Raw genomic sequence first — 14,524 nt, forward strand, 5'->3', positions numbered from 1 at the left:
GAGATCCACAGCAGATTTCTGAGAGAGCACCACTGAAACTGAAACACCTAAAAAGAGGTTAATAACATTTCATTCTTGGAGATATAAGGGCCAGGACGAGCGCTGAATTCACATTCTGCTCAGTTTTCTGACTTAATATATTCAGGATCTGTGCTCATCCTCCTTGAGAAATCCAATGATATAGTTCTTTACTCTGTTGACTAAGCTAATTAAGTTTTTTTTTTTTTAAGAAAATACTCTGCGTTTCATAATCACAGCAACCTTGTGATTAATTTCAACTAAACTTAAAGCACAGTTATAGCAATCTAACTAAAAATTCTTATATGAACCCTGCTATTTTATACAGTGAGCACTTAAAGTCATTTAAGGTCTACAAGTTCTTGCTGCGTGTGTGTGCTGTGTGTGTGTGTGTGTGTGTGTACTTATAGGTGAGCATGCTCAGACTAATTTCAATCCCTTTTGTGAATGGCTGATTATCACAGTCTGTAGTTTAAGTTCAGGGGCAGCAGCAGCAGCAGAGTTAAAGCACTTCAGAGTGAGCGAGAGACGAGGGGGAGAGAGTGTGTGTCGGCATGGCCCAGAAAAATAACTGTAAGTTCATGTTCTGATTAAGTTAATCTTTTCTACCTTCTTCTCTTCAAGTAGTCGAGTTGATTACAAACAAGAGCACTAACAAGACAGCTAAGGGTGTGAATGAATAGCAACGCTAATATGCCTGGATGACACATTGCACATTTCACTAAGACTTAAAGGCCTTTTGTTTGTTGCCTCAGGATTCTCACCTTGATTCTAATCATTATCACGTTTGAGACCTAATTGTATTGCATCGGGGAATGACTCTCATGCTTGAAATCTTAAAGAGAAAACAATGCTATAATAATTTTAATTGCGACTTTCACCTCGGGTTGTCATAACCAAATGGCAGGTTTTATGTATTCATGTGGAATAGAGTTAAATTAAAACCGAGAAAGGTATGATTCTGTAAAAGGTGTATTGATTCATTTTTCTTTTTTCTTGTTTTTTTTTTTTCAACAAGTTACGTGAGTGTATTGAGCCTGTTGTTAAATCCAGCAGGAATTTCTCATTGCAACAACAGGCAGATTAGTCTCACTGAGCTCTCATTCTCTCCCTCCCTCCCTCCCTCTTTCTTTCTCTCCCCCTCTAACATGCAGTTCAGTTCTCCATCAGGGAATACAGAGCTTCAGATCAGCATGTGGTCATGTCACTCTTCCGTGATGGGATACTCGAACATGTGTACCCAGCCTTCTTCAATGCCATAAGCAATCCAGACCACGTTGGCATTGCTCTGAGTATTTCCATGGCCGGCTATGTGCTAGGAGGCAGCTCCTACTTCCAAGCATTGCTCTTTGGCAGCGCATGGGCCGGCCTCATTTATTACTTCTGCCACGATATCTACGAAGGCTACATGATGAGGCGGCTGAGCACAGACATGGCCAACATTCAAACCAATTACCTGGAAAAACCAGATAATGGTTTCTGGGTGGCAGAGGCAGATGTTAACGGCCAGTCCAAGGTGGTGGGGATGGTGGCAGTGATGGGGAAGAAGGGGGAGGAGGAGGAAGGAGGTGAGAGGTTTGATAACTGGAACGGAGGAAGCCCAGAGTCTGCCCAAGATGCTGAAGACAGGAGTTACGGTGAGATGTCCCACATGGTGGTGGCGTTTCCGTGGCGTCGCCGAAACCTGGGTTCACAGCTGATGCAGAAGGCGTTGGACTACTGCAAAGAGCACGGCTACACCCGCCTCGTTCTGGACATCAGCTCACCGCAGACAGCGGCCATTTCCCTGTACCAAAAATTTGGCTTCGTTCAAACTGGATCCCACAGTAACACGCACGCTAATCGCTGGTTCTCCAAACTGGCTAGAATAAATGTGATACGAATGGAGAAGTTCATTTAACCCTAAGTGGACTTTATACCTGAGCGCCTAATACAACCTCAACTGTACAGCACATTTAGAATATTTCAGTTAATTTATGCTTCTTGTCTCGTTTAACGCAAAAAACCCTCTCTGCTGAGTGAGATCTGGTCACTCGTGTCTCCAGCCTGCTATCATGCTAGTTTGAAGAAAATACATTAAATTTCATGTTTTTTCCACAAAGCAGCATTAATGATCCGAGTTTCCTTGTATTTCTTCTCGCCTTGATGTATTATGTATACACCTGCACCCCTGACAGACCAATGCCCACAACCACAGAGAACAATGAGATTAGTCAACTTCTCTGTTTATTTATAATTTGCATATGGAAGAAAAACTAATCTTAATTTCTTTCTTTCTTTTTATTAAATTAATTATTGCGCATTAAACAGAACAAACTGCATTCACATTCAATTATCTATTGTTCTCCTGTCCACCAAGGAACATAATATATATATATATAAATATATATATATATATATATATATATATTTATATATGAGAGGAGAAATGTAGTCATTCGGAGGCAGAAGAACTTTCTTTTAAGCCTCTTTCCAGGGAGAAGTTGAATCCCTCTGCCTCAGAGGAATTAATGCCAGCTGACTTCTAAGACCTCACAACTCTTTGCTTAAAATACCAATGAAAAATGCAATAGTATCAGGACATTGGGAGGTTTAAAATTCTTTGGAGCTAAAAGAGCTGTGTGTGTGCATGTGTGTACGTGTGCGCCATAAAAAGAGGATAAAGAGTTCAGTATACCGCAACGCTCGAAGGTCATCATACACAAGGCAAATACTGAGATTATCGACACCAAACAATAGAGAAAAAGCTTAAGTGTTTCCACATTGGTGGTCTTATGACATATGTGAGGAGGGACTTGACAAAATAGGGGTGAGCGTACCATGGGAATTGATCTTTACAACACTGAAACTGTGATAGTTGGCTAGTATTTGTGAAAGCAGTATATACTTCCTTTAATAAATCTAGCATTGTGCAGCATCAGCTAAACAATGTAGATTTACAGATTTTTTTTTAACCTACATTGCCTTAGAAATCCCCCTGAGGTGATTACAACTTCCAAAATATTATCTGCACTGCACAGTAGCAGCTTATCTTGAAAGAGTGTGTGCCCGCTGACAGTGAGCCTATAAGGGAAAACATCAAGCAGCCAATGTGCGCGGTGACAGGTGTGGCCTGAATGAGTTTCAAGAGGGAGTACTGTATGGATGGAGCAGCTTGGCACCGAGACACACACACACACACACACACACGCACGCACGCACACACACACGCACACACACCATCAGAGGCCTTCAGGCATCAATCATTCCTGCTGAGGCTGTCGGAAAAAAATTAGGCTGGTGGCCAGCAGGCAGGTGCTGAACTAGCCAGAGGAAGATGAGCCTTAATGCTGGCCAACCTGTTGTCATCCTCTCACAATTACCAGTACAATTGGCCTCAAGGTAATGACAGCTTGATTGTAATTCCTCTCATACACATGCTGCACGAACGAGCCAGCTGCCGATTTGAAGGTGTGTTAGATGGAAAACCTTTGCAAACACTCTTGCACAAGTCAGAATAGATGAAGCCACAGTTTCAATAAAATGTAATCACTGTCTTAGAAGTTGTCATGTTTTATTTTCTTACAACATTGAATCAAAGTAGATTTAATATGGCTTTTTAACACTATTCCACAAAATAAAAGCCTTTTCAAAGTAAAATAGAAAATAAGATTCTTCCTTCATCTTCTCAAAGTCAGTATTTAAAATTGTATATGTACTTCTGGGCCTGTGTTGATAGATATCTATCATCTTCGTGCATCTGGTGTTGGTCAGCAGTCAAAGACTACGGCTTAAATCAAACTAATAGACGTCTACATTCACCATTGCACAAGGCTTGATTGGGAATGTAAGACTTTTTTTTAGAATTACAAAAACATGGCTGACTGAGAAACTGCATCAAACCGCTCAGTTCACTCCACCAAGGAAATGTTTTCCTTATTCTGCAAAAATTCTGCAGATATTTTGCAGACTGACAGCTGCCATCTTGAATTGTCAGATAAACTGAGCACTCACAAGTCAAAAACACTGAAATCTTTCACTCACACATGATGTGTATGCAGTATTATATATTTAGTATATATTTAGGGTTAGCTCAAACTCTGTCAGGTTGCATTGGGATTATGAGCGAACAGACTTTTTTAAATGCAGCCACAAATGGACTGAGCTCTGAACTCCTGAAATGAACATTATTGTTTTAAGCGATTACTGTGTAACTTTGGCTTTAAAAGTTTCACCTTCCAGATACAATCAACTGAAACCCCTCAAACCTTCACAGGTGATCTCCATTTAAAAGTCCCATATTGTATAAAGTGAGATTTCCATGTCTTTTTTTGATTATCTTCTTATGAATATCAAAACTTAAAACACCAGAAAAGAGTAAAATATGGGACCTTCAACTTAATTTGTGACTTCTAAAACCAGTTGGCAGTGATTATTCAACTGTGTCCTATTAAAGAAAGTAAATACTTAACTTGGAAATATTTCCTCACCAGAAAGTAAACATGCATTTTATATTTCATATTTGTAATTTATTTAGATCATCTCGCAATGATGTTTCAAATAGTTTTTTTTTTAATGTTGATCAGTGTAAAAAAAAAAAAAAAGCATTAAATCTGCTTTTATTCAATGTTGTAAAACAATACAACATAACAACTTTCAAGTGAGGTGAACTATGGTGTGAAATTTCATTTTTGATGGATGCATGCATGCAGCAGTTGAGAGATCATTGGATTTATTAGCATACGTAATGAGAGAGCAGACTTCATAGAGGTTTGTAGTCCAACTTCAAAATCCTTTTTCTTATCTGTTTGTGTCTTCTTTTCTTTTAGATTGTGGTTTATACATAACCAGGGACTTTTAATCCGTCTGTCATTATTGGACCAGAGGTTAAGATAACATATGAGATCAATGAAATAGGCAGACTCTCATCAAAGGATGAGCTCAAGAAATCCAATTGGAAAACATTTCTTTGTCCACTACTTTTAGGGTGGGGCAGTGAGTGTGTGTTAGTGTGAGTGTGTCGGTGTGTGTGTGTGTGTGTACTTGTTTATTTGTGAGCAGGGATTATCTGGAGCATTCCTGTGTGCATTGATTCTCACCATAAGGTATTTCTTGTGATATTGTATTAATCAAGCCTTGTATCAAGACTGAAGCCATCAAGCTTATCATGGGAAAAGAGTTAATATATCTTAAGGCAAACTTTGGTGCCACTTCCAAAGCAATAACAAAGCAAGTAATCAACATTACAGGCGGCGCCTGTGTGTAAACGGGTCTGTTTCTGTTTCTGCATTAGCGCTCTTATTGAATGGGCAAAGATTGTGGAGATTAATTGCATCAGGATACCAGTTGCCTATGTGCTGTTGTCTGAGAGCCAGAGGTAGATTTGTTTGGATCATACATCATCATATGCTGCTCACCACTGGCTTGCATAATCACTTTTCATCTTTCTTGCACCACAGGAAGTTATTTTTTGGCCGTGCCGCTGAACTTCATTGCAGAAGACAACACCTGGCCAATTACTCTGGGTATTAAATCACAAGTAACAAAGGCATGGCAAGCACTTACACAAACAGATAGCTTATCCTGCACTGTCAATTTGCTGTATTTTAGGAACATGACATTATGCAGACTCTGCACTTCCTTATACTGAATAATTGGTCAATTATTCGCTGCATGGTTCGAGAATGATAAATATGTTTTCTCATAAGAGCAGAGTATTAGACCATACTGCACACTCTGAGACACTAACAGGTAAAGTATGAGAAACAGGGGAGATGTGCTAACTGGATCCTTTTAAGTTATAGCTTACAGTACAACACTGGAACATATACAGACACATAATTAGAGTCTCATTATCATTCAAGATTGGAAATCAAATTATGGGATAAATATGGAATTAGATGTAGCTAATGAGTTGGTATTGAATGTGTTTACACCACAGTGAACCTAAACATCGTGGATAAATGTTCCAGACAGTATTAGACAGTGGCTCGTTTGCTGAGCTCCAGCTCCAGTGCAAGAGGGCTGTGGGGACTCAGTCAAGGAAGTAATTGGACACAACAACAACCGAAAAATTGATCACAGCTGTTGTAATTAGGAGGAATATGGTACAATCAATTTTTTCACATTTCAGGCTTGAAGCTGAGTTACCCACAGTAACTGCATTCCAATATACAATATACAAGGGGGTAATGGTTATAGTGTGATCCTCTTATGGTATACTTAAACTGATTGTGTAATATTTTTGTTTAATGAAACAAGAGACTCAATCAAAGGGGACTATAAAAATATTTGGTTTAGGAGAGGGCTGGATCTTATCTTTCATTTTATGTGTGTGCGTGTGTGTGTGTATGTATCTATATATATCTATATATATATATATATCTATATCTATATATATATATCTATATATAAGACTGCAGTTCCTTGAATGGCCACTTGAGGCTGGCTTGCCATAGACTTCCATGTTAAAATACTTTATTTATATGTTAGCAGTAATTAGCAGCTTGTGGTGCTCGCTCACCATACTTGGCTTGTTAACTAGCTAGTTAGCCAGCAAAGGAATTAGCCTTGAGTTAACCGTTGAGCAAGCTATAGGTTACTCACTCTGCCAGTAAAAGGCAGAGTCAGGCACTGCCAAGATGGCAACAGTGGAGCAGCCCGGTCTGAGCTTCAACACTGCTATTCAGAAACCTTTGCGTGACGTCACAGAGCTACATCCATCTTTATATTACCCTTTCATAACCTTACATGTGTTTATTATTGTTACTATGATGACAAAGGTCCCCTAACGTCAAGCAGTCATTCTAACTCAAACCGCAGTGTTTTCCTAAGCCTAGACAAACCGTAACCATAGTGTTCTCATATTGTAAAATGGGTTTACTTTTTCCAACAGTGGTTTGTAAAAAAAAAGATTAATGATGTCCTTTTGATGGGGGTGCCAGATCAGAAAATGTCTTTCTTTTAAAGGGCACGGACAAGCTATGTATTTTGTCATTTGATTTGGGATATGTGTTGCATGGGTTAATGTTATATGATGCTTTACTGTACTCATTCTTTCGCTTATGATGCAGATAGAAATAAAAGTGGGAGCAACTGTAGGCAAGTGAAAAATTATGCACTGTACTGAGAGATACTATTCAACCATTAATAACTATAAAGACCCACATGTATTCTCTTTCACAGAACCGACATATTGGTTCCTATAGCTGATCTTGATGAGACGGCCTTATACAGACACAGAAACCTCTGGATAGGGCCAAATACACCTTTGTTACCTGTGTTTATTGTGTTAAATTAAAGAGTTGTGTTTAATAATAACACAATTTTACTATTTGATACTTTTTTTTTTTTTTTACCATAAATCTTCTAAGTACAGGCTGAAATAAAATTTTAATCTACCCCCTACTCACCTCCACCCTCAAATACTTTTTCATACAGTCCTTAATTAACAATATTTGACAAGTGTAAGTCATGATCCAATATATTTAAGAAATCATTACTTTCTGATGACATACAGAATAACTTCATCATGTCTCTCAGTTTCCAGACGTATTGAAGGAAGTAAGGAAAATAATCCCCATCACAAATGGCCAGCAGAAACCATTAAAATCCAGCTTTGATTGATCTCTATATTAACTAAAGACTTCTGAAGTTATTTGACAAGGAAGCTGGAAGACGGTACTTTATCACGCACATTCAATGAGTCATGGATTAAGTTGTGCTGCAGTGAGGATATCTGGCACGTGTCACAGTACTGGAGTGAGGAAAGGATAATGTCTCAGTCTGGGGTGATGTGATTTGTGCTTCAAGAAAGAGAAATAGACCTGTTGTGGACTTCGATTTCTCCTGGAGGAAACGGCTGCAAGGATACACGGCCGTCACCCGGTTTTGCAGCACTCGCCGCCATCTGTTGTGTAACTCCATACATGCCAGCTGCCATATCAAGACAGATTACACATTCGTTAACAATGCTGCTACTTGAATTAGATGCTACAAAACCAGATACCTCAGTATAACCTTGCTGTGATGTCTTCAAGGCTTCAACCCTACTTCCTGTTCTCATTTTGGTCCATTTACATGTATGAACAATACTTACCCCTGCTGCATATTTCAAAAAGACTATTTAAGTGTCAAATTGAAGCTATTATTGTCTGGGATTCTGACATTTTGTAAATTATTGGCCAGAAAAGAGCACAGTGGGATGCGTATAAATCTGTTGGTGAGCTTTGTGTTTTCCTCAGCCGAGTGTCACAGTCTGCAGTGAGCAACAAGACAAAACAGTGTGACTGGAGAATGTGCAAGGTGAGATGAGATGTGATCTCTGGAGTGAATCAAATGGTTAAGACGCTGGGTATTGGCTGCCTTTGGAACCTAATAGGAGATTTAATAGGCCCAGACAGAGAAACAACTTACATTTTTCATGATGCAATTTCTCAGGGGTATTAGTGTTTGGACAAGCTGACAAGCCTACACGATATTTATAAACCATCTGTTGTGGACGCTGCGAGTCAGGTGTCTCTGAGGATCATTTTAGGTTGGATTCTTACATCTCGAGCAGAGGGCCGAAATGGATTTCTCTCAAAATGAAACACAGACACACCTGCTCGAAGAAAATAGGATCTACAGTGCAGTGCCTTCAAAACGCAACTCTTTGGGTAAATACCTTTGAACAGTTTATCATAGGGAGCCCGCAATGGTAGATTACAGGTTCAGTATAATTCTCCTTACTCAGTCAAATAAGAAAAGACAAGACACAGTTAATGCACAGTGCAGAAAGTGGAGGATGGATGCCTAAAATACATATATAAATACTGTATATAATTTTTTTCAATTTATTTTGGGGGTAAGTTGTTTTGCTGTCTTACTGGGGGTTTGATGGAGGGTTGACATCAGTTTGGCGTGTCTGCATTCAGTGATAAGATGTGGTAACCCTGTCTCCTAGCTGAGTTTTGAGTATATGTTGTTTGTTAAATCTGATTGTTGCTTGTTTAATTGTGGACATTTAATCTATAGAGAAATTCTTAAGATTTGAAACCAACTTTTAAGAGGCTTTCACATGTCATTTGTTGCCTTAAAGACATGATGTACTCAGGATGTAAACCCTGGTCTCTGATGTCAAAGTGCTGCATTTTGTATACCTACCATCCACCTCAGTGACCTCCTAACAGCTAGCATGAGGTACATGAGTGTACCTGATAACACAGAACACAACCCAGGCAGCAGTTATGTTTCCCTACTAGACATAGTTGCTAAAACAAAATAGCATTATATTCTTCATTTCTAGAAGGCAAGATTTGGGTGTGATAGGCAGTTAGCCTTAAAAAAGAGGAGAAATGTGCCCCCTAAATGTTTCTTAATTGCATGTTGTGTCTTCTTAGCTAGCTTCCAAACATTTCCTCTGTAAGGCCTTTGTTCAGGTGTCATCTGGGTTTTCTTCACAGTTTTCAGGGCTTGACATCTTAATGAGGATGAGACTTGAGGAGTGTTGCTTTGTGCCTTGACTGGGGCTAATATTAAGCTAGCTGGCTAGCTGCATGTGAAACCATATAATGTCTCGTTTTCTATTTCCATGTGTGTTTTGTACAAAGGTCCGTCTTCATCAGCTTTGATAGAGCTGGGATGAGTAATGTAACTAATTACTTTATAAGTGTATTTGTACGGAGTATTGGGGAAGCTGCTTCGTAAACATTGCTTTGCAAGTTACCAATAACTGCACTGGAAGAAGTGGAACTACAGCAAACCTATGCTATAGGAGAAACCTAGTTTGGTTAACTAAAGCTACTTCGAAAACATAGTTCAAACTACTTTGTAAAAAATGATCAAATTAACAATTTTAACAAAATATAATATAAAAAAAGTCACACACCAGCTTATTGCAGCATATTGCCTTGTACACAGGTCATCCAATATTCATGAGAAAGTGCAAATAATGTCAGCTTTGGTTTAGTATACAATTACTACTTAAATACGTCTGTGGTGTTTCCCGATCGGGACATATGGTGGTGATGATGACGGTGTCGCTGTGTGAACACTGAGCAATACCACCACCCTTGGCTTCTGCACATGAACTACACAAAAGTCAGGTATGTGGTGGTGGCTGCCTGACGAATGCATTGCCTGGGCATGCCTTCACAGCAGTCAGTGACAGGGGGTTCATTTTAGTAGAAAAGCAATGGTAAAATGAGAATAAAAAACGTTCCTTTCCTTTTATGGCCCAAAATTGTTCGTAGTTTCAGTGGTTAACCGCACAAAAAAATGACCAACAAAAGTAATTTAACTACTTGAATCACAATGCACATATGAATGTAGTTGATCTACCACCAAGCTACTGCTAAATGTAGTTAACTGTAATCAACCGAACAGATAGACGGATATGGATAGCTTCACAAGGTGAGTATCAGAGAAAATGAAATGCATCCTGTGTGCAGACTCGCATCTCTGTGGCTGAGCTGGCAGCAGCCTCAGCCATCCGATGCACTCTCTCCTGAGGGAATAGATTTAGTTGGATTTTTAATTATCCGACTCTGATTTCTAAATTAGTTTTTTATGCCAAAACTAATAATAACAATAGACAGTGACAGATCTTGGGAGACTTGAATATGCCTATGAAGAGACAGATTGTTCTCTATCAAGGCCATCGGAGATTACCAACCCCACTTAGAGGGCTATAAGCAAATAAAAATACTTGTAAGACAATGAAATGACACAATCACACCAAGGTCTTAATTATTATTCTTGTCAGGCATTAGCATATGAATCACACTCGTTCATGTTTCATTGATACCCTCTTTGCTTTGTAGTTATTTTGTAGTTTGAAGCACTCAGCTGGATGTTTCCTGCTGCACCATAATTGTTGAATGACAATAACAAAAAGGTGTTTTTAGTAACTAGGCTGTAAACTCACACAACGAACGAACACACACAGACAAATAAATACGATGATATTTAGGAATGTAACACTGGAGTCTGCAAGTGAAGCAGTCCTGGATGGTGGAGACAGTGTCTTCAAATCGCAGCAATAAGTCTTCCTCTTCAACTCTGTGAAAGCCCACCCATCCGTCCACCCACGCACAGGCTCACTGTCACCACTGTATCTCACACACACACACACAGACTTCTAGACAAACCTTCATCCTTCATTTAGTGGCACTTCCCCACTGTACAGCCGAACCGCCACACCAATATCACTAAATTTGACCAAGTTACACCTCGAGGCTGTCTCCACCAACGCTGCGAAGTGAAAACACATGATTATTACTCAAAGACAACACACTGTATCCCGGCAGCTTAGACACCAGCTACAGAGTAGGATAGACAGATGGATATTTACTAATTCTGTGTGCTGCACAGAGACTGAGCAGTCTGCTTCGGATCTCTCCGGGTCTGGCAGCAGAGTCCTAGCTGAGACCCTCTGAATAAGCACATCTTCCTGCTCCCTCCTCAGGAGACTTAATTGTTGCTGGACATTGTTTGTGATTCCTGCCAAGTTGCCGGAAAGTTTCCCCACTCTTGCAGCTTTTTGTAACCCCCACACGGCAGGGTCCCTGTGCTCTTATTCTCATCACATCATCTGATTCATGACTATGGAAAAAGCTGATGAGACCAAAATAACCAGCGTCTGAGGGGCATCATCAGTCACATTACCTCCTCAGGGTCAAGCACGCAAACCACGATGTCCTGACCATGCTTGCATCTTAAATTTGCCCCAATCTGCGTGTCTGGCTGATGTTCTGTACTACAGATCATGAACTGGCAAAACTTTGCTGAACTGCATTGTATTTCATATCTTGTTCTTCTGTAGTATTTTGATCAGGATTAGGCTGATCAGAATGTTTAGCTTTTAATGATTTAGTAAGAACATAATAGAAATATATCTCAAGTATAATCTCAAGAGTTCACCATGTCACTAAAGCTTTGCTGCATAAAAGCCTCAAACTATTTGTCAACTATTAACAAGAATTAAGGCCTGCAGCTCGGTGAGGCTGTACTTTAAGTGGTAGTTTGGGTTATTTGAGGTGGGGTGGTTTAGAGCAGTGGTTCTCAAAGTGAGGTCCTTGAGGGGGTTCCTGGGGGTTCGCAGCAAAAAAGGGAGTAATTTATTTTCACTTGCATCTATAAGTAACATACTGACAGAATGAATGAGTATTTTTGTCATGGGTTTGAAACACTTTCTGTAATAAAACATCTAAAAGCAAAAATCTGATGGGGGGTCTATGGTCTAAGTTATGTCAGTTTAGGGGTCCTTGATGTGATAAAGTTTGAGAGCAAGTGCACCTATGCTTACCTCTGTCCAACTCAAACAGCTGATATGCGGCGTAATACAGTGCGCTGTAGGTGCACTTGTGCAGAGGAATACAATCAATGGTTGAGAGGCATTTTTTAAAACTGGCTAAAATATGTTTTTGCAGCTGGCCCCGCCCACAGCAGCACATCACTCTGCTTCTGTGACTGTGCTCGTGGTTACTTCTCCAAACTGCAAGGGCGCTAATCCAAATCTAGAAGTACCTCATGCAACCCCATCAAATAACCCAAACTATTACTGACGTAGCATGTATAATGTTTACCATGTTCAGCGTATTATGTTAGCATGCTAACATTTAGTGATAAACACAAAGTTCAGCTGAGTTCATTTGACTTCATCACCTGTTTTGCAGGTTATATGCCAGATGGATGTCTGTACAAAATTTCACAGCTGTAACATCCAGCAGATGTTGAGATATTTCACATCTTTAGGTTTCTCATGTCACCATGGAATCTCAATCAGAGAAACTTTATTGCTGTGAAAAGGCTTTGAATGTCCATGTTGGGGTAAAAAGAAATTTAGGACATACGCCATCACAATCTCATTCAGCTGGATAAAAGAACTGAGGCATTCCAGCTGTTTGAATTGATCTCGATCAGTGTTTCAGTTATGCAGTGACAATGGAAATACATGAAGAATCATTGTGGCACAGAGTGAAACCGACACACGCTTTTATCTAGTCTCATAAATATCTCTGTGGAGCGACACAGGGAAATGAACTCTCAGCAGCACAGTAAATAACAGCGTTCAGTGTCATACCCGACCTGCATGCACAGTGCTCTGCTCTCACCAGTGAGCCAGACCTTGAGGAGTTTCTTCTGTCAGTTTCCAACCTTTTTGTTATCTTGGTATATCATGCTTTATTCTTTTATTTATATAAGCCAATGTTTCTCTTTTATTGCAAAATTTAAGATATCTTTCCAAGAGCACAATTATTGAATATTAGCTACACACAATCCCAGTCCCATACATATGGAAACAACCCTAAAGGCTTCTTTTATTATCTATTGATAATAATGAAATGCTGCAGCTTTGTCAGTGAAAGCAGAGCCACTAGCCTTTAGACTGAAGCTATCCAAGTGTTTCTGACATTATATTTTGTATTGTACAAGTCAAATCCCAATTGGATTGCAGTTTATAATAATAATGATCTGACAATATGTTATTGGTCCCAGCAGAGAGGTTCTCTTTTTGGTTGCCCACTCTACAGGGAAGGAGTTAAGGATGCAGCGTGCTGCTGAAGGACACTTCAGCAGGGAAGGATGATTGTTAATAATGGAGTCTGAACCCAGATTTCCAAGATGATAGTGCTCCCTTCTTGCTAAGCTAACCTGCTGCTCTTGGTGTGCAGATAGAAAGATAGTGGGTGCTATGTTTTCTTGTGCTGTTTCCCTGCACTGTGAGAGATAAGGTGCTGTGGACCATTAAATTTAATTCTCGATTAAACACAGAATCTGTTTACTAGCGCTTGTAATTCAGTGCATGGTGCGCCAGCAGCAAGGTTGCTCTAACCCTAAGCAGGTGAGAGAAAGACAGTGCAAACTCCTTTACCAAATTCCAAATGGACATCAACCTATTTTAAGAGTTGCCCAGGCGACAACTTAAGATAGTCATCCCAAGGGTGTTTCAGATTGAGACGCTGTCATGAATGAAAGGAGGTATTCATGAGGGAAAGCCTTCGGCATGATGAATTAATACTCCCGGTTCAGGGATTAAATAGTTGTGACATGCCCATCTCAATAAGGGTTTACAGAAACAGCTAAATAAAAAGGAAGTCTGTTCTTGTAATTATTCACATTCTCATTTACATTTATCTTTTGTTGAACACTTAGCAAGAAAAATCCACAGTATAGTGAGATATGGTGAAACGTAAATGCAGATTCTGATACGTTTTAACTCAACAGGAGGTGCAGTATAATTAGGCTGAATGTTACTGTGCTAGGGACTGATTTTTTAGCTCCCATTAGAAAATATGAGCGGTGAGCACCACAGGAAAAAAAGTCCTTTGGAGGCAGATGTTTCTGACTAATTGAGAATGAGCACCAATGGGAAAATGTGTGCTGTAAGTGGTCGCCTGTGGTGAAGTGATTCTTTACTTACCATAAAGATTAATGACCCCCGGCATAAAGGTGATCAAAAGGCATGGACTCTGATTTATTCAACTTCACTGGAGACCATTGTACAACGGTCTCATCATTATAATCATGTTCTTTTAACAATGAA

At 39.6% G+C, this 14,524-nt stretch overlaps 1 protein-coding gene across 1 annotated transcript; it reads left to right on the forward strand.

Annotated features, from left to right (window-relative positions):
- The first annotated feature begins 494 nt into the window (after positions 1-494).
- On the forward strand, positions 495-3,625 carry LOC111644242 (N-acetyltransferase family 8 member 3). Its single transcript, XM_023393040.2, has 2 exons — positions 495-591; positions 1,173-3,625. Exons 1-2 carry the CDS (start codon positions 573-575, stop codon positions 1,916-1,918), a joined length of 765 nt encoding a protein of 254 aa, XP_023248808.1. The 5' UTR covers positions 495-572; the 3' UTR covers positions 1,919-3,625.
- Positions 3,626-14,524: the final 10,899 nt, after the last annotated feature.

This window comes from Seriola lalandi, unplaced genomic scaffold, assembly GCF_002814215.2.
Source record: "Seriola lalandi dorsalis isolate HSWRI2012SDOR001 ecotype SW California unplaced genomic scaffold, Sedor1 jcf7180002054927, whole genome shotgun sequence".
Lineage (NCBI taxonomy): Eukaryota > Metazoa > Chordata > Actinopteri > Carangiformes > Carangidae > Seriola > Seriola lalandi.